Consider the following 21406-nt stretch of genomic DNA (forward strand, 5'->3'; position numbering starts at 1 on the left):
GCGTAACAATTTTTTCCCCCTTGGGAAATATTTTTGAACTAGCCTAAAGGCTGTGGAAAAACTGTGTCTTTAGAAGTGGTTCGCCGCTTCTGTATTTCTTCTTTTCAAACCTTATAACTGACTGTATGCACGTCCTATCTGTGCCTGACCGTATTCTCCTGCACTCTAGTGGCGTAGGTATGTACTACCTCGCGAGCTACGTTACCACTCAGGCGCTTGGCCTCTGCGCACATGTGATCGTTGGAGCACTGCGGAATCTTGGGAAATCGCCATTGCTGTTTGGTGACATGGAAGAGATGGACGTGTGTGGCTTCTCTCTCCCTAAGGAGATAATTTCACCGAAAATGTTTGAGCCTGGCTAAGTGATATATACGGGGCTTTGCCCTGGGGATTTCTGCGAGTTTTCTGGTTAATTTTTTCCTCGTCTGGAATTTACATGTTATGTTTTATTTATGTAAGTAAGTCAACTTAGGCTACCGAAGCTGCCCTCACAACTTTCATCTGGAAGAAAACTGTAAGTGTTGTTACAACTAAACCTTTACTGATTTTTGGTGAAGGACCTGAAAATTTTCCTATGTGCAGAAAGTGCGCGCGGCACCACGTAACTGGCGTCATCTAAAAAAACTAAGTCTTGCCTTGTGGAATTTTAGATTTTCGGCTTGTTAATTGGAAATTATACCATGTGTAATTATGTCTGTTAAATTGGGGCTTGCGTACCGTGTGAAAGTAATTTTTGGATTCTTCAAAAATGTAATTGGGTAACCTAGGGTTTATTGATGACTTTTCTTGGCTTAAAAGTTTTGTGCTAAAAAGGTATTATTTAACCTGAAAAATTTAACAAGCGAGTCACTTCAGGGGTGTGGGTGTTACGTGTACATTGTGTCCCGGTTCCTTTCTTTCGTGTTTCTCGGGTTGATTTTATTTTAATTTAACTTAATTTAATTTAATTTACTGGTTTCTGGGTTATTTTCTGCGTCTGTTTTCTTGGTCCTTTGTTTGTTGACGCCTATTGTTGTTTGCGGCCTGCGATTGGCTGGTTCCTTCCCTTGACCCATTGTTGGTCGTTGCCATGGGAATGCTAATGTTGTTGATGTTGGTTGTGATGATTGATGATTTGTATTTGATGTGCCGGTGATGTATTCTACCTTCTCCGCGGATTTCCTTGGTCCATTTCATTTTTCTTTGTGATTTTAATTTTACCTTCTGGTCGTTTTCCCTCCCGGTGTTTCGGTGCTTATTATTATTATTATTTTGATTTCTTGAAAAGTGCACGTAATACCTACCCATCCTTGCAGGGGGTCGTTTGACACATCCTAAAAGGTGGTTTTCTGTTAAAGGAGGTTAAAAGGATGTTAAAAAAAAACTTTGGTACTGTACTAAGAAAACTTTTGGTCGTAAGAAAACTTGAGAGTTGAGGAGTGGTTTCATAAATCTGCATTGTCTTAATAAGTCCTTTAAGAACTAAAATATCATTTTCTTTATAAACGGTCGACCGTAGGGTTTTGCTTTGAGTTTAAGTATTTTCCAATTTTTAATTTTATTATTTTCCAGCAAGGATATTACTTTCTTGTTTACTTTTTATTATTTTGATTAAATATCTTTGTTCCCCAAGGTGTTTGTGTTTTCCTTTTAAAAGGGGTGAAAATTTGGGATGACCAGGTGTATTTTATTCGCTCCTTTGGGGGCCCTGTTTAATTCCCCTATGGTAAGTGCCTTTGTTTTTCCTTCATTGGTCTTTGTCTTGCACGTTTCCACCTATCTGAACCGTGCCTTTCGTACACGGTCAGACACTTGGTGCTGTCACTTGGGGTAGTTATGCTATTAATTGCTCTAAGTGTCACAGTTCATGGTAGCAGCTCTGTGGTTAATTTGTTTGGGTGTTGTGGGATTAATGTAGGCTTGTTGTATCCTCACTTTTGTAATCTGGTCTGTTACCCCCAACAGACCTTACAGTTCGTGGCAGCAGAGCTTTAGTTAATTGATTTGTGTGCCTCTTACTTGGATCTACCTGTAGGTCTGTTGCATCCTCATTAAATTTATTTTGGCACTGTGTACTATATGCTTTATCTCCCTTTCATTAAGCTTTTCTATTTTGTTGGTGCCAACCACCTGAGTTTTTTTTTGCATTGTCCCTTTAAAAAACCTGGTCATTGGGGAACTTTAAATTATTTGAGGTTTCAAAGAGTGTAAAAAACTGAAACTTGTAAAGTATCTTACTGTGAAAGGAACGCTTTTATTTGGATTAATTATTTTTGATTTATTGTTTCATGTACATCAACTATGGCGAGGGCTGTGCTGTTCCCTTTCCAACTCAGGAAATCAGAGCTAGTTTATGAGCTCACTATCAGGGGTATCAATCCTGCTAACACTGTTGCCGAGTGCGCTGCTTTGCTGACATCGCATGTCCAGGTTCCTATTAATCTTGACTCTGTAAAGATGTGCTGCAACTTTGGTGAGTCCTTAAATTTAATTACTGACTCCCTTACTGAAATTGAGGTTGTCAGACAAGAATTTATTGAAACTTCCCCCACTAAGGGGCAGATTAACAGACTTAAGGCTAGGGTGTGGCATTATTTAGGCTGCATCCAAGATTTGATTACTATGTGTCCCCAACCTAGTCTTGTTTCTGAAAGCACTAAGCTGTTAACAATTGCTTCTAGCATTTCTGCTGAACTAGATATTATGCTAGCAAGTAAGGATATGGAGAATTTATCAGTTGTTGAGAGGGAAACCTCATTGCCTTCTAGTCATGCTGATGCCTCACTTAATAATCAACCTTCATGTTGTGCTGCCTCCCCAGTTCTTGAAAATTTGTTAGCCCGTTTAAATTGTGCTCCCTCTCACTCTTCACTGAAGGATCTTTTCAACGGAGTTAAAAATTTCTCCGTCAATTCTATTGAAGAAAGTACCAGGTTTCTGAGGTTCCTGGTAGAAATGACAGAGTCAGGTAGCGTGTATTCTGTCGATGACTTGGGAATTTTCCGAGCCCTATTCTCTCATTGTGAGGGAATTTTGAAACGTGAAATTTCTGAAGCTATTTCGAATAATTTAACCATTATGGAATTTCATGAACTGGTATTGTCTAAGTTTATTCCTTCCTTGGCATTGCAAAGTTCGATTCCTCTGTGTTGCTTTCGGACTCAATTACTCTAGATTCTGAATTTATTATAATTTATCTTAAAAATTGTGAAATGACCGACACTTGAGCATGAATCGATTGGCTTTGGGCTACGAGTGTACCACAGTTTGCTGTGTGCTCTGTGATTTTCTTGGTGGTTATTTGTTCAGTATTTTCAGTTTCTACCTGCGAAAATGATTTAATCTGTGGTTATGGAATTAATTGTGTTTAATCGAGTTATTGGTTTTGCTCGGATATGTTGCGTGTGACGTTATTTGTTTTACTGGGTTATGATCGTTGGCCTGTACTCTGGGAACTTATTACATTATCTGTCCTGACCTTTTATTTTGCTTCCCAGGTTTGTCATTATTTTAATTATTTTACCTGACATGATGCTTTGACTGTGCTAAAATCATTCTGCGAGAATCTATCGTTGTTGATTTTACCTACTGCGTTGCTAACTGCGTGCGAACCTTGCATGTACTTAATCTATTGGCATGTCTACCTTGTGCCTGGTCAGTATGGGTGTGATTTACTGCTGAACTGTTTGGCATTTCATTGTATCCTCCCATCGTTAGTGCCTATGAACCCGTTTTAAACTTTTCCTGGTTTATGTGGTTGGCATGTATGTGTTACTGATATTTGCTCTGTGCGATTGAAATTATGCCTTGCTACCTATTTTGGCCTAAATGGGATTGTGTGCATTCCGGTAACTGTTTCTTTCAAGTATTTCATTCCTCATTATTGTTGAACTTTAAAATTAATCCTGCCTGTGATGTTTCTTTACATTGGGCCGGTTGTTTCCTCGAAATTCTTTACCTTTACCTTGTCTGGTAAATGTTTCCTAACCTTGTTTGGTTACCATTAGTCCGGAGCGGAACTTGACTTTAAAGTGTAGAGCCTTATATCTACTTGGAAGTCATCATTTATGTTTTATTTAACCAGTCGGTGGTGATGTGTTTCCATGTTTGCTGTGCGATTGCTGATCAGAGCTAGCTGCAAGACTTGGCTGTGCTTTTTGCATGAGTGGTTTCCATTTTTACCTTGTCTTGCTGTTGGTGTCCGTTTGGTGTGTCGTTAGGTGGTGGACGGAGGCATGTTACTTTATGTCATCTGTTATTGGGTAGTGATGGGCTATAGTTGAACTCTGTTAATCGGTGATTGGGTTGGTGACTTGTTGGCCACGTGCCTGGACATTTTAGTGTCTTTGCTTGTTTACCCTTTTCCAAACTATTGATTGCATGTGGTTCTCTGTTTCATTGTGTTTTGTACCCTATTATCGGTTGTATTTGTTACCTGGTTGGAAGTATTTGTACGGTGTGGCCTGCCTCAAGTGTTCCTGCTGGTGAATTGTCTATGGTGGAATTATTAAACTAGCTCGTTCTGTCTGAAATTTGTGACCTTGTCATCTTCCTGATGTAAATTTTGATCATATATGGAGGTTCTTGTATTTGGTAGTTCTCGGCATATCTGACATTGGTACCATGTTGAAGTTATTATGTGTCTAGGTATATTTCTTCTGCGAAATTCATTTAACCTATCTTTATTTGCCTAGTTCCATTTCGAGTTGTGAGTTCTGTGAAACCCTTTACCTTATCTACTTATTGTTTTGGAGTTGAGTGATGCAGTAGGGTCATAACACCTGAGGACTGAGTTCCTTTTAACCTGTAATGGTTTGGTCGTGATCCTGTGGTTGGAGGAAAGTGTACGGTACCGTAAGTTTGATTTAGGGATTTGCATATTGATTACTGAGCATGTTGTTGAGGATGGTGTATTCCTTTAATCCCTTTAAGGGCTAACACGTGGCTTGGGGTAGTCATTATGGTTTTACTATTATTATTGTAGTGTGTGTAATTGTGGTTATGGCATGTCAGGTAGGGGCGATGTGTTGCCTTGATGTCTTACCTTGTGCCTCTGTAGATTTGGGAATAACCCCTCGCATGAATTTATTTCTCGTTTGGAACTATCTTACCTTGTTGTAACTTCCTGGTTTCGTGTTTCATGGTTTCTTCATTTCCTGTCTCCATGCATTTCTGGTTGATCTGATGTCATCGTATCTGTTTTTGGTTCTTCTGTAATGCTCATTTTAAATTTTATCTGCCACTCTATGGTGTTCTTCTCTCAGTGGTTCTTTGGTGTCTGTTGACATTGGTGTTGATCATCTTACCGTGCTTTGAGTTTGCTACTCTGGTATGGGACGGATTAGGATTCTCTTAGTCGGTACTGGAATCTTCCTGCTAATAGATTATGGGGTCTATTAGTTGAGAACTGCCTTCTTCATGCTTCTGTGAGCATTTTCCATGGACTTGCCTCGTATTCCGCCACTTATGTTTTATTTGCCTGCTCCCCTGGGAGATAGGGGGAGGCACCTGTTGGCTGTAGAGCGACAGTGTGATCGGAAAGTCACGTATTTATAGACCAGGTAATGCTGAGACCCTATTGGGTAACCGGTAGTGTACGCTGTGTTGGTCAGTGCTCGTTATTTTCCTTTTGGGGTCTTCTGATCTGAGGTTTTAAATTTCCTTTTAATTTGATTGGGTGTCCCTTTGTGGAATGAATTGTGATTATGTTTCCATGCAGTAGGCTAGTTACCTGATTCCGGATTTTGTTCCCTCCTGAGTTTCTCCTGTCCCTATTTCTGTCCCGTTGCTTCCATGGAGCTAATTATGGTCCTGTGTTGTACTTAATTTTGATCTGTAAGTTTTGGTAGCTTGGTGTTTGTTGGTTGGTCTGTTGTTGATGACAAACTGAAACGCGTACCCTCCATCTAAATGATCTTAAAGAGGTCTCCAACTGATCCTGCCTACTCTTCCCTTGCTATGAATTTGTTTACCTTTTTAGCCTTGGATTTTTCCATATTTTAGGTTCTATTTTCGCTTACCTGTAACTTTGCTAATTGACTGTGTATTGGTTGCCTCTCATTGTTCTTGTTCATCTTGGTTATGCATGGTGTATATGGAATGTTGAACCTCATTTGTTGGATATTCATTTGCATCTTTTCTGGTGTATTTGTGAAATTTGGAATTTTGCGAGGTCGCTGTGTTGAAGGTCAGCCTCTGTTCTGTTCTACTTGTTGGAGTTAGTTCTGGTTTCCTTGGTTCTGCTTGTGTTATGCATTATTTGGGGTATTTTGGTGGTATACTCGGGCCCTAGTTCAATCGAGGGCAAGTTAAAAATTTAAATTAAAGCTAATACTTGGATCTTGGGTATCATGTAGTTCTGCATACACCCATTTATGATTTTTTTTTCTTATTCCCTGTTCCTTGCTCCCTTGCGTTCCTTCCTTTTCGGGTGGTAATCTTCGTTTATCTTGATTTTAAGATTGAGAATATCTCTATTACTATCTCAAAAGGTTTAAAATTGATTTATTGCTAAATTTATTTCTTGTCCTTGGGCATGTACTTAAAGGGTTTAGTCTTGTTAATTGACTCACTGATTGGTGGTTCTATTCCGTTTTAAATTTAATTTAAGGGAGGTTGTAAGCTTAATTAATTTGTAGTTCAGTGTTACGTTTTTCAACATCCTTTTCCTTGGTCTGGGTCTTGGTTTCGTAATATTATGTAGGGACGGGAGTTTCTCTTAGCTTTTCTGTTATTGCAATTACTCAGCACCCTTGAGTTGGTGCTTGTCTGTAAGTTTTTCTATGTAAAGTTGCCTCCTGGTTTCTGTTTGTCAATGGTGACGTTATTGTGTAACCATCCTGGTAAGATTGGTTGTATGCTTTGAAAGGTGTTTTGTGGAGATAACTATCTTGGTTTCACAGGTTATTGTTTTCCTTGTGTATTGAAAATTGTATCCTTGGCCATATATTTTAGTTGGCATGATACCTTGAATGTAATGTAATTTGGTTTTTGGGTATGGTTTGTTTAAAAGATTATCGTATTCTGTTGCTGTGCCATACCGTAATCTTAAGTCATGTTAATCTAGGTTAAGGTTAGGTTAAGTATTTACCGGTTGTACCTTGTGATTGTGTTTTATGCTCACCAATGTTGTTTTCTCTCTTCCCTTCCCTTTCTGGGCGTTTTTCCTTTTTGGGGTTGTCGTTACCATCCAAACCAAAGGGTGGAAACCAAATGAAGGCGTTTCTTATCTAACGCAAGTCCTATAATATTACAAATTTAACGAACATGTATTAATTTAAGTCTAGGTATGTGATCTGGTGCAGTTAAGACCTAGAAGGTCTAATGTTCTGAAAGCAAATAGTTATGAACTTTACCTAAAGGTGTGTATGTACCACAAGGTAGCGTAACCTCCGATCAGATGACGCAAACGAACTTGCGGAAGATAATAGTTCGCATTAAATTTTAGCAAGAAATCTAGAGAAGAAGTGTTACCTGTGATCTGGACCATTAATAATTTTCCTGCGACTTGGGTGTTGCACAGTTTGGTGCATGGAACTTCATTATTATTGAAAGTGGATAGACATTTGGTGTCGTCTAAGTGAACTGTACTGTTCCTTTAATTTAAATCACATGTGTTTGGGTTCTTAGTGACTGTTGGACTCGTTCTGCTGGTGGTGCATAAACTGAAGCTGGCGATTGGTGGTCATTTTCACATTCGGACTATTCTACCAAAAACTTTGTTTGCTTCAAGACCACCGCCTTATGATGGTAAACTTGTGCTGGACATGTCAAGTTTCGGGGAGGGAGACTGTTACCTGCGTAACAATTTTTTCCCCCTTGGGAAATATTTTTGAACTAGCCTAAAGGCTGTGGAGAAACTGTGTCTTTAGAAGTGGTTCGCCGCTTCTGTATTTCTTCTTTTCAAACCTTATAACTGACTGTATGCACGTCCTATCTGTGCCTGACCGTATTCTCCTGCACTCTAGTGGCGTAGGTATGTACTACCTCGCGAGCTACGTTACCACTCAGGCGCTTGGCCTCTGCGCACATGTGATCGTTGGAGCACTGCGGAATCTTGGGAAATCGCCATTGCTGTTTGGTGACATGGAAGAGATGGACGTGTGTGGCTTCTCTCTCCCTAAGGAGATAATTTCACCGAAAATGTTCGAGCCTGGCTAAGTGATATATACGGGGCTTTGCCCTGGGGATTTCTGCGAGTTTTCTGGTTAATTTTTTCCTCGTCTGGAATTTACATGTTATGTTTTATTTATGTAAGTAAGTCAACTTAGGCTACCGAAGCTGCCCTCACAACTTTCATCTGGAAGAAAACTGTAAGTGTTGTTACAACTAAACCTTTACTGATTTTTGGTGAAGGACCTGAAAATTTTCCTATGTGCAGAAAGTGCGCGCGGCACCACGTAACTGGCGTCATCTAAAAAAACTAAGTCTTGCCTTGTGGAATTTTAGATTTTCGGCTTGTTAATTGGAAATTATACCATGTGTAATTATGTCTGTTAAATTGGGGCTTGCGTACCGTGTGAAAGTAATTTTTGGATTCTTCAAAAATGTAATTGGGTAACCTAGGGTTTATTGATGACTTTTCTTGGCTTAAAAGTTTTGTGCTAAAAAGGTATTATTTAACCTGAAAAATTTAACAAGCGAGTCGCTTCAGGGGTGTGGGTGTTACGTGTACATTGTGTCCCGGTTCCTTTCTTTCGTGTTTCTCGGGTTGATTTTATTTTAATTTAACTTAATTTAATTTAATTTACTGGTTTCTGGGTTATTTTCTGCGTCTGTTTTCTTGGTCCTTTGTTTGTTGACGCCTATTGTTGTTTGCGGCCTGCGATTGGCTGGTTCCTTCCCTTGACCCATTGTTGGTCGTTGCCATGGGAATGCTAATGTTGTTGATGTTGGTTGTGATGATTGATGATTTGTATTTGATGTGCCGGTGATGTATTCTACCTTCTCCGCGGATTTCCTTGGTCCATTTCATTTTTCTTTGTGATTTTAATTTTACCTTCTGGTCGTTTTCCCTCCCGGTGTTTCGGTGCTTATTATTATTATTATTTTGATTTCTTGAAAAGTGCACGTAATACCTACCCATCCTTGCAGGGGGTCGTTTGACACATCCTAAAAGGTGGTTTTCTGTTAAAGGAGGTTAAAAGGATGTTAAAAAAAAACTTTGGTACTGTACTAAGAAAACTTTTGGTCGTAAGAAAACTTGAGAGTTGAGGAGTGGTTTCATAAATCTGCATTGTCTTAATAAGTCCTTTAAGAACTAAAATATCATTTTCTTTATAAACGGTCGACCGTAGGGTTTTGCTTTGAGTTTAAGTATTTTCCAATTTTTAATTTTATTATTTTCCAGCGAGGATATTACTTTCTTGTTTACTTTTTATTATTTTGATTAAATATCTTTGTTCCCCAAGGTGTTTGTGTTTTCCTTTTAAAAGGGGTGAAAATTTGGGATGACCAGGTGTATTTTATTCGCTCCTTTGGGGGCCCTGTTTAATTCCCCTATGGTAAGTGCCTTTGTTTTTCCTTCATTGGTCTTTGTCTTGCACGTTTCCACCTATCTGAACCGTGCCTTTCGTACACGGTCAGACACTTGGTGCTGTCACTTGGGGTAGTTATGCTATTAATTGCTCTAAGTGTCACAATCATAATAATCATAATCATCATCATCATCATCATCATCATCATCATCATCATGGTGTTACTCTAGACAGGACATTATCATTCCAGAACTGGTCAACAGTGCTATGAAACTGAGGAACTGGATACAACATTCTTCATAGGCTTCTTGCATCTGCATCCACCCTATGTTCTTCATTAATGGGACTAGCATATCCAACAGCTAAATATTATTCTTCCATGTAATTAAACAGCCCACATGTTAAGATCAAATACTGCATATTAGCAATAGTAAACTCATATTCTCATCTTGAGGTGGTGCAGCTCTTTTCAGGCACACCCCTAATGGTGGCAAGCTGCATGTACCATTTTAACCACATACCAGCCCTGCTGTCTTTCTTAAATTTCTGACAGTACCACAAATCGAACCCAGGCCCCTGAGGACAGCAGCTAACAGTGCAATCCTTTACGCTATGGAGGCAGACCATATTACCAATGATACCATAAGATTAACCTCTTTATTTCTTGTTGCCCAAGAAAGAAACAGATGGATGTAGAAAAGTTAGGACTGTTGAGAAGAGAGCCTACCGTATCTATTGGAAGTTAGTAGTGTGCAAAATTGTGAAGGTTGCCCTTGTCTCCTTTTCTATTGCTCTTTCTCTCCACACTGACCAGTCTTTGTGTTCATCCTATTGTGTGTTATATTAATATTCCTGTCTATATATATATATAAGGCGATGTCCTAACTGACTGTGAATCAACACAAACAAAAAATTACAGGATATGAAGAAAGGACATTTTGTGGATATTTTCCTGTTACTGTTTAGGCACTCACTAAGAAAGGGTTTTAAAAAGTTCACCCACTAAGGGGATGAAATGGGGATAAAATTCTGAAAACCAAAATATTCATTCCTCCAAAACCATTCATTGGACAAAGTTAAAATTTCACTTAATGGTTGCTCCTTTATGTCCCAGATGCTAAATAAGACAAGGTTAGAAAAATGTTAGCCCTTAAGTGTTAAATAGGGTTAATACCTGCAAACAAAAATATGAATTTCTCTGAAACTGTTTGACATACATGGTTGAAATTTCACATGATAGTTCCTCCTGTATGTTTTAGATTTCAAATAATAAGTGGTCTTCAAACAATACACCCATAAGGGGATTTGACTGTGGAGGATGAAACCTGACAACATTAATATTATTTTTCCTCAAACTGTTTGACATAGAAGCTTAAAACTACACATGATCATTGCTCCTATATGTCTTAGATTTTTAATAAATAGTAGTCTTAAAACAAAACACCCCTAAGGGGTTTTGACTGAGGGATGAGGCCTGATGATAAAAATATTAATTTATCTGAAACCATTTGACATACGAGATTGAAATTTCACATGAAGGTTGCTTCTCTATGGTTTACTGAGGGTGTATTTCACAGGTTCACCCGACAATGGACTGTCCAATATTTAAAAGTTTGAATGATAAGTTTAATTTTAAACTTGGATATCTTGCTAGTCTTTCTATATAGAACACCTATTAGTGTTAGTGCAATGTTAAACTACTAGAGGAAAAAAATGTAAGAAGTTTAAAATGAATCAAAAATATTACTTTTCTGCATATCCTCACCTGATACGGAATGATTATGTTCATATAAACATTTATAAGGGAAACGTTGATGTCACTTACCATGAGCTGTATTACCTCCAACAAGCATGTATGGACCACTTGCCATTTTATTGAATATCTTAAAAACATCATCAATTGTTTTTGGTCTGTTCCAAGTTGCTTTTGGTCCTTTTATCTCCAAAGCTCTCTCCTCTTCAGGTTTCCAAACACAACCTTGACAGCATGATCCAACACACATATCCTAAAAATTAATTAAAAAAACATTCAGAAATTGAAAATATTGGAATTAAATGTACAAATACTCAGGATGGACATAATTCCTGTCATCTTTCTCATTGTTGTAAGACATTGTGACTATTGGTTTTAAAATTGTAGAGAAAACAATTGTTGTTATTATAAACTGACACAATGACTGGCACGAAAAATGGATCACCTGAGAAATATAACATTCTAGTGGAATGATTTTATTTGAAGCATTTCATCTGGCAGTTACTTCTGTTTTCCACATAATAGGAGTATGGCAATCATTTCTTCAACATTAGAGCCATGGAATCTTCTCTGGTGAGTTGCGTGCCACTGCTTTGTTGAAAGTATTGCAGATAATGGGTTTTATGGCTGCCATAACGTTTGGTAAAGTGGGCCAATTAATTAAAATTGAGAGACTTCCACTTTTCAATGCATGTGTTATATAATTATGTATTAATTTAAGGAACCAAAAACCAGTGAGATAGAATAACATTATAAAGACATAGTGTTTTTCACAAAGAAGAATGAAGATGACAACTGTGGCATATAACATTTTAAAACTCTTTTTAACATATCCATTATCTGTGTTTTAAATAATGTCTCTTTTTTCATTTTATGTGTAACTGTCTTATAAAGCGAAGATGTCTCAAAACTAAGAAACGAAACATGTCCTTGTAGTTAAGTGTTCTCTTTTGATAATACAAGCATTGAAAGGTGGAAGTCTCTCAATTTTAATAAGATAGCATCAATGTGGATACCTAATAATGGAGTTCATCCAATGTAAAGTGGGCCGATACAACAATAGAACATGGCGAGCTGTTTTCAATTACCAGTATTCAAGTCAGCAATTGTCAATGATTGTCAGTGCACTCTTATGAATATTGTAACAGTTTACCAACAGGTTCAGTGGAATAAAGATGCCACTCACTCAGGATGAATTTGTAAAGGCCTTGGTGAATGATTGGAGAAGTTTATGCTATGTGTCAAATCTTCTCGGTGTATTGTGTGGGGGTGTTCAATGTTATGCTTGCGTAGGTATTACAAGGTACCAAGACAGAAGTTCTCGGTGCATCATATGGGGGTATTAAATGTTATGCTGTGTAGATATTACAAGGGACCATGACAGAAGTTCAAAATTATTTTCAAATTCAAATTTAAGATGTTTAAATTAACCAAATTCTACTGTATAGTGTTTGAAAGGATTTTTATTTATTTCAATATTCTTTGGGTTATTTAATTTATATGATTATTATGTTCATCTAGGATATTTTGATTTTGTTATTTAATATTTGTAAATCCATGTGGGGATATCTCAAAAATTATCAACAAAATGCTGCTCAATTACATGCTTAATCCCAGTTGTCATCTAAATAATATCCAAATAGTTCTCTTTTTTTCATGTTGGCATCCTTGATGTAGTAGTTTTGTAAAGCTTCTCCTGAACTGAAAAAGAATTTCCTTGGACTTCTATGTGTATACTCTAATTGTATCTTAGTGTTTCAGAAACTGAAGTAATAACAATTATGATAAAGAAGATGTGAAATCAAAAATTTCTACAAGCTTACTTCTATATCTGGGCATTTGTTACGCAGCTCAGGTGGAGCATCTGATGCCAAAGCCTTGAAGGCTTCGAGTATGGGTCGATATCCAGTACAGCGGCAAATGTTACCCGCAAAAGAATTCTCCACTTCAGTCATCTCCACCTTTCCATTGGCTCTCAAACTGTAACATAGTGGAAATACAACGACGTTATATGCAGAAGCAGCTTATGATCTTGAAGTAAGAGTGTTTTTAATAGTACAGAATACATCTACATTTAAATGTGAGAGGGAGATTACTTGTAAATAAAGTATAACATTAAGTCATACTTAACCACCCGGGCGACTGGAGTGGGACATTAATGATGATGTCGTACCTACAAAGACAGAACCTGTATAGGATTACATAATAGGATAAACACAACGACAGGTCAGCATTAGATTTACCCATTGCAATGCTTTTTCTCATTTCCTGTTTGTCTTATGTTCATGGTCCACTACTTCTTTTATCAGGCAATTCCTTAGTTGCTTTCACAAAACCAAGTGAGTTTCATCCCAGAAAAAAAGGAATTTATATGGATTTATGCATTATTGAATGCTAAATGGTTTATCTTGCTGATATTTATAAAATTAAACAGTCCAAACAAATCAGTACAGGGACGCCAAGAAAATGCACTGTTTGGTTTTGCAGAATGAAGCTGAAGAGTTGAACTTACTGTCAACCTGAAAATATTAATTACTGTAGTGATTGTAAAATATTTATCTGACCTTGGAAATTGGACTGTAGGGAATGCAGAATGATAGTGTGATCTTGTAGGTTCATGTGTTTATTTGTTGGACTATAAAAGGAAAGTGACTATGTGTTTAATATTTAATTGGGAACATTTTTTTTTTATGTTTTCTGTATGTAAGATATCTAGGGTTATTTATTCTGACACTTCTTCAAAATTATTTGGTTATTACGAAAAATGTTATTAGGTCTTATGAACATTTGAAGGTAAGATAAAAAAAACTTCTGAGACATGGTATGCTATAGAGATGAGTTATTTATAAGGTTCAACCTGTTCAATACACATGTCAGATTGGGTAGGATGCTTCCAGGAATTTCCAGTTGCATTAGTTTGGAAATTTCTCTAAGCTACACACGGTATTTTGTCAGCAGTTTTTTTCTGGGCCCTCATTGGCCATAATAAGACTATTCGCTATTTGTGAAAGTTAAAAGCCCGGGCACGCTCATTGGTTATTTGGCGATTTCACCCTTTCCGGCTGCTGAGCTCTTGGTCAAAGCCAAGCGCATCCAAGCTGTCTTGTTTGGACTGGCGAAGGGAGAAGTTCTCTCCTCCAGGTGATGGGTCTCTTGGCCTCCCTATAAGGTAAGCACTGGCTATTTCCTTGTTTTGGGTAGTCATTTTCAAAGGTAGTGTTCTATTTAACTTTTCTTTATCTCCGGAGCTTACCCGTTTTTCTCTTAGTCGCCAAATTTAATTTCACTTGCAGCTAGTGATATCATTTTGTTTAGAGGCAGTTCCCTTTTCCTTTTGGTTTCATAAATTGTTTTAAAATACAAGTTTTTCAATTCCCTTTTCCTTGACTGTAAATTGTATGAATATGTAAATGGTAAATTTCCCCCTTGGGGCTGTCTCTAGTAAATCTGTATCCTCTTAGCATACTCTCATTTAGGATGAGCTTCTTATTCAGAAGTATTTTTGAAAAGGTTGCCTCCTAATAGGGCTCTGTACTAAGATGTTTATTATTTTCTGCTTTCCCTTCCTTCCTTGTTAGCGTATACTCTTACTTTGCAATGCAATAGGTTGTTACATTTACTAGTTAATTCTGTATGTTACTTAATATTAGCACCGTCAAATTTGTTCGTCAGTGTAATGTTTCTTCTTGAAATAAACTTTGTGTCATGAAATTTTGTACGTTCAGTGTAGTCTTTATTATTATCATTTTTGCAAGCTCCAATTGTAATGTTATTTTTATGTTCAGGGTAATGTTCCTTCTTGAGATTATGTTAACTTTCAGTAAATTGTATTTAAATTGAATCACCACTAATTTCGCTTCAACAGTACTACCCATACCTTCTCACTGCCTGGGTATGGTCCTAACTGCTTCCATCTCCGTTCCTTAGTCGTCATGTTGCCCAACCTAATTGTTGCAGTTTGTCGTTTTCATGTGCTAAAGGTGCGTATGTTTTCAATATTGTTTGATCACGTCTGAAAAATTATCAGTGTACCCCATTACTTTATTATTATTATTATTATTATTATTATTATTATTATTATTATTATTATTATCATCATGTTTCATTTATGTTTATGTACACTGGAAAGGTTACATAATGGTAGCAGAGTGTGGTTACTGTTGAAAAGGAGGTTGGTGGTGATTGTCTGTAGCAAAAATAACCTAGTATCATCTAACATGATTTCTTGTTAACATGTCTCGTGCTATCCCTGTCCCTTTCCACTTGAAGAAGGAGGAATTAGTTAACGAACTTCATATTCATAAATTTAATTTGACAGGAAGGGTTAGAGATGACATGGGCCTGTTAAAGCAATTGCTTAAAATACCGGTATCCATCTCCGAGTTATCAATAGACGAAGTGTGCATCATTGACAATCGTTAGAGATAAATGTACCAAATTTGAAGCTATTCTTTTGTCTTTTTCTTCCTCTGAACTGTCTAATGTCAGTTAACACGTGTGAAAGCCCAAGTGCAGCATTATATGGACAGGATTCGCCACTTGTTAGCTCTTAATTTATCTGCAAATGAGCAACAGGAGTGTGAATTGTTATTATCAGAGTTTTCTGGCATTTTCGATAAAATAGAAGGCTTGCTAGAAGGCAACGCATTGCCTAGCTCCAGTCCTGTAGTTTATGTGTCAGCTCTGTCTGAAACTTGTGATATGAGACTATCTCTGTATTGACTGCTTCACAAGCTAGTACAGTGGTAACATGTAGTAATGTTCCCCTGCAATCTCCTGCTATATTTACAAGTGCTTCTCTGCCTGTGAGTAATGTCAGTAATGGTTCTTTTACACAAGTTGGTATGCCTCTTATTCCTGTGGCACCTGTTAATTCAACTGTGTCTTTGTATCAACCTTCTGTTGCAATCCAACCTGTTTCTCTTCCAATATATCCCCACGTCCAAGTGTCACCTGTATCAAATGCTACGGTGGTTTCTCAAATCTGCAAAAAAAATTTGTAGATGTGAATATCTGCACCGGTTTCATTGCTATCTAACTGCAGTCCCAACATCACTTTCAGTACTTCAAACATTTTCCAAGGGCGTTTGAACCAAGATTACTCTATAACTGTGATTCCTTCCCAGAATCAATCTAGTCTTTCTCAGGTACCTACTACACCTGCTGTTTTTCAAGTTATCGCTGATTAACTGCTGTATTTAAGGGTGTATCAAAGTTCACCGCTAATTCAGTTGACGAGATCATTTCCTTTCTACGTTTCCTGATTGAATTTAAAGATCAGGGTATTGTATACTCTTTAAGTAGTGATCATTTCTTCCAAGTCTTATACCCACATGTATCTGGAGCTCTTTCTGAGCATGTCATAAGTGCCATTTCCAAAACGTCGACAATGTACTAGTTTCATGCTCATGAGTTCTTTATTTCTTCCCGTGCATTGTTCTTCTTTGGTGCAAAAGCATTATTTCTGAGTGCAGCATTTGAATGAAACATTATCTGAATATATTCAAGATATTAAGTTCAATGCTAGGATTTTTATGCTCAAATATTCTGAGTCTAAAATGGTTGCTAGCATTGTTGAGGGTCTTGCTCCTAATTATCGGTTGTATCTTGCTCTGTCACCGCGACCAGCTACTTTCACTCAATTGGAAGCTATCACTGTTTCTGCCAAAGGCATTAGGTATGCCAACAGCTACGCGTTACGTTAGCTCCTCTTCCTATGAACATGTCTTCCCAGGTCACTAGTACCGCTTCTACTTCTTCCAAGCCACGTAATTCATCTGCATGCTATAGTTGTGGCTCCACTGATCATTTCCAGTGGATTTGTCCTAAGATTGGTTCCTTAGGCAATTCAAAACCTGCCATGAGTGGTCAACTTGACAATTTTCAGAGGAATTATCCCAAGATTGAGCCCTTAGGCAATTCAAATCCTAATGTGGGTAGAGTCTTTTCCCCAGCTAATTCTTGCAGATACTGTGGGTCGAATAGACATTTTTCTAGACAGTGTCCTTGCAATTCTTCCAGGTCTGGGTGTTCTGGTAATGGCAATTCTAGATGACTAACTGCCAATTCTTGTACCAAACCTCCTAGTGTAGCTTCATGTTTCATCTGTTATCACTGTCGGTTAGATGATGACTTACACAATTCTGTAGCTGATGATAAGCCTCAATCTGACCCTAGTGTCAATTTCCCACAATCTTGTGGTATTTTTGCTATTCCTCCTTGTAAGTTGCCTTACATATGCTTAAGAGGTGGACAGTGAACCTATCTGTGTTTTAGTTGATTCTGGAAGTAGCCTCACCTTGATGAGTGAAAACTGGTATTTATCCATGAAATCTGTTTGCAAGTTCCCTTCCTTAAAATCTGTATTCTTAACCTGCCATACGGCTAACTCTAATTCTTTGAATGTCATTGGATGTCTGAATGTCAAAATCAGAATTTGTAATTTCACATGGAAAATGCCTGTACTAGTGGCAAAAGATTTTTTGTCCTTTCATTTTTGGGTGCCAATTTTATTGTAAAAACTGGTATGATATTGGACCTTCAGTACAATGAGTTCCAGTTTAAATTTTCCATTAGGATCTTTACCTTGTGCAATCGTTCCCCTATTCTTCCTTGTCATGTCAATGCTGTTTCTGAAGACACGGGTGAACCCAAAGCTTTAGATTTTGATCATTTGCCTGAAGATCAGGCCAACCAAATCAGGAATCTTTGTGATAAATTTCCTGATGTGTTTACTGATAAGTTAGGTGTGACCAATATTTTGGAATATAAAATTGGAGTAACTGACTATGTACCTGCTTTTTCTCCTCTGTATCAGTTGCTGCCTCCTAAGATTAAAGCCCTTGAGGCTATTATCAATTAAATGCTTGCTGATGGTGTAATGCGTATCTCTAAATCTTCTTACTCTTCTCCCATATTTCTGGTCCCTAAACCACAGGGTGGGTTTAGGCCTGTTATTGATTATTGGCTGTTAAACAAGAGAGTTGTACTTCAATCTGTTCCTCTTCCTGACTAACACTTGACTTGTTTCTCTTAGTTTACTAATGCCAAAATTTTTACCACTTTTGATTTGAATCAGGCATATTATAAGATACCTCTTGCTGAGGAATCCAGGCACCTCACTGCTTTTGCTACTGATTGGAACCTATATGAATTTGAGTACATGCCATTCGGTCTTACCACAGTAGCTGCGGTCCTTACTCTGCTGCTAGGTAACGTTTTGTCAGACATTAAATTCAAATTTGTATATAATTATTTGGACGATATATTTACTTTCAATGAAACCTTTGAAGAGCCCCTTGTACATCTCAATGAAGTCCTTGAAAGACTCCATAAAGCAGGACTAACCCTTAAGGCTAGCAAAGTTACTTTTGCACAGCCCCAGATGTCCTTCTTAGGGCATAATGTGTCCGAGAAAGGTGTCTCTATCGACCAATCTTGTACTGCAGCTATTCAAAATTTTCCAACCCCTAAATATGTCAAGGCTGTAGCTAGGTTTGTTGGCATGGTCAATTTTTTCTGTAAATTCATCCCCAATTTCGCTGAAAGAGCAGCCCTATTAAACGCCTTGAGAAGAAAAGATGCTAAATTTAAGTGGGGTGATGCCCAACTTGAAACTTTCTGTGACCTGAAATCTGCCTTGTGTAATGCTCCTGTGCTGGCTATGCCAGATTTTTCTAAAAGTTTCATTCTTCAAACCGATGCCTGTGCTCCTGTGCTGGCTATGCCAGATTTTTCTAAAAATTTCATTCTTCAAACCGATGCCTCATCTACAGGTATATCTAGCATTCTCCTCCAGGAATTTGAAGATGGACGTCATCCAATTTCTTATGCTTCCCATAGTCTAAACCCTGCTGAACGCAATTATTCAATCTATGAATTGTTTTCTCCTTGGAAACATTTAGAATGTATCTTGAACATCTATCTTTTGATCTTGAAATGGATAATCAGGCATTGAGTTGGGTACTGGCCAAACCAAGAAGAGCTGGTCATCTTGCGCACTGGGCAGTACGCATCTCAGCTTTCCAATTTGAAGCTCGTCACATTCGTGGCACTGAAAATGTTGTTGCTGACAGTCTCAGTAGGATGTTCTATCCTGGCAGTTCTAATCCTCAATCAGAGCCTGCAGACCCCTTTCCTGAACAAGTTTCGGCCTTTGTTAATGTAGTTCTGACCAATTCCCCTTTCCTTTTCAAAGATATTGGTAAACATCAGGAAGATGATGCTGAATTGAAGGCTATTATGGACAGGATTAAGTCTGGTGAATGTGTCAAACCATATGTTATTAAGAATGGTGTTCTGTGTTGTCCTGCTCGTGGCCACAGAGACCCCAAAATTGTTGTTCCAGCTAATTTGGTTCCTGCACTTTTTAAATATTTCCATGAATCCCCTGTCGGTGGACATCTTGGTGTGTTCAAAACGAGGGAGAAAATCTGTAAACATTTTATTTGGAAATCCATGGATGGTGAAATTCGTACTTTGGTCAAATCTTGCAAAACTTGTAATATTAGTAAACCTGCTCCTAATACTCGCCTAGGTCTGTTGTCATCTGAGCAAGCTTCTTGCCCAATGGAGAGATTGTTTATAGATTTCATTGGTCCTTTTTGGAGATTGCGGACTGGCCATGGTTTCATACTTGTGTGTGTTGATGCTTTCTCACATTTTACATAGCTGTTCCTTACTCGTATGGCTAATGCTAACACTACTATTTCTTGCTTGAAACAGATCTTTGCTTCATTTGGACCTGTCAATTTTTGATGAGTGACAATGCTAGAGCTTTTACATCTGTGCAATTCCATCATTTCTGTTTTGACTTATCTATTTCTCATGTAACTAATACCCCTTATTATACCAGAGCTAATTATGCTGAAAGAGTCAATCAAAATCTAAGATCTGTTCTTATTGCTTACCATTCTTTTGTCCACTCTAAGTGGGATTCATCACTTAATTGGTTAACATTTGCTTTCGACACTGCTGTTCATTAAAGTCATAAGCAAACTCCTGCTTCATTGATGCTCGCATTCACCCCTAATTCCCCACTTACTAATCTGTGGTCCATTAACGATCTTCTGCCTGATGTCACTAATCCAGAAACGATCTGTGCTGCTTGGAACTGTGCGCATAAAAATTTGAAGGTCTATTACGCTTAAGTTCAACGTAACTACAATCACGGGCGAAGACTGCACAATCTGTTTGTGGGTGACCAGGTTTATGTAAAGACTCATCCCATCAGCAGTGCTGCGGACCATGTCATTAGTAAGTTATCCCCCAAATTTTGAGGTCCCTGCACTATTTTGAAATTTTTAACCCCTGTGCCATTATTAGTCAGTGATCCTGAAAGAAAGAGGATCAGTCAGGTTCATTTGTCTCAAGTTAAGATACCCTAGTTATGAGATATTACTTTAGAACTATTTAAGACATTTGGGTAGTTATAAGGAATTAGTTGTAAGCAAAATTCTAGTTAATATGCTGGCCAGCAATTTCTTTGGATCTTATAGTTAATAGTTTAGTTAGGAGTTGTCTTAGTTGTAATGAGAATGGTCATTTATGATCATCCTCGGTATAATTTAGTATGTCGTTTTGGTAGAATTAAGGTCTTCATATCCATAACTAGGGATTTTGGTAAAATTTTCTGGAATAAGTGTAAACTCCAACAGAATTTTCTTTGTTTTTCACCATTTTTTCTATTTGAAATCATTTATATTGCTTGCCTCAGGGGGGAGGGGGGCTGAGGTAGTCCCAAGGGGATCTTCCGATGGAGGTCGTTGATACACCGGTCAGGTGCCTCGAAGCTTTTGTCCATTGGGGTGGCTTTAGCTTTTGGAATTCCCTGTCTGCTGCATGTGTATTTATGTTGCAGTGGCCGGAATTTCTCTTTCAACCTGTCGTGCCTAGTGGAGACACACGATGAAAGTCTTGGGGTCTGTCGTTCTATACCGGAACCCAGTGGCCAGATGTCCAGGTGATGACAACCGTTTCCTACCTGACAACCTGACGTGCCTAGTTGAGGGGCACCTTCTACATTTTGGCAACTATCGTCCAATACCAGATGTCCAGATAACGACAGTTGCATATTTACCTGACAATATCTGATGTGCCTATTGGTGAGGCACATCATATGTTTTGGACATGTCATCCAACACCACAACCCAGCAGCCAGATGTCCTGATAATGCCAGTCATGCTAGACTTTACCCTAT

The 21406-nt window shown here is 38.0% G+C and overlaps 1 protein-coding gene across 1 annotated transcript in view; it reads right to left on the reverse strand.

The window, feature by feature from the left end:
• LOC136877356 (uncharacterized) overlaps window positions 1-21406 on the reverse strand; it is a 156625-nt gene that overhangs the window by 111386 nt on the left and 23833 nt on the right. The window contains exons 4-5 of the mRNA XM_067151329.2: window positions 13032-13188; window positions 11281-11461 (exon numbers count right to left, since the gene is read on the reverse strand). Coding sequence (XP_067007430.2) covers window positions 11281-11461; window positions 13032-13188 — 338 coding nt within the window. The remainder of the gene's footprint in view (window positions 1-11280; window positions 11462-13031; window positions 13189-21406) is intronic.

The sequence above is a fragment of the Anabrus simplex genome, chromosome 7, assembly GCF_040414725.1.
Source record: "Anabrus simplex isolate iqAnaSimp1 chromosome 7, ASM4041472v1, whole genome shotgun sequence".
NCBI lineage: Eukaryota > Metazoa > Arthropoda > Insecta > Orthoptera > Tettigoniidae > Anabrus > Anabrus simplex.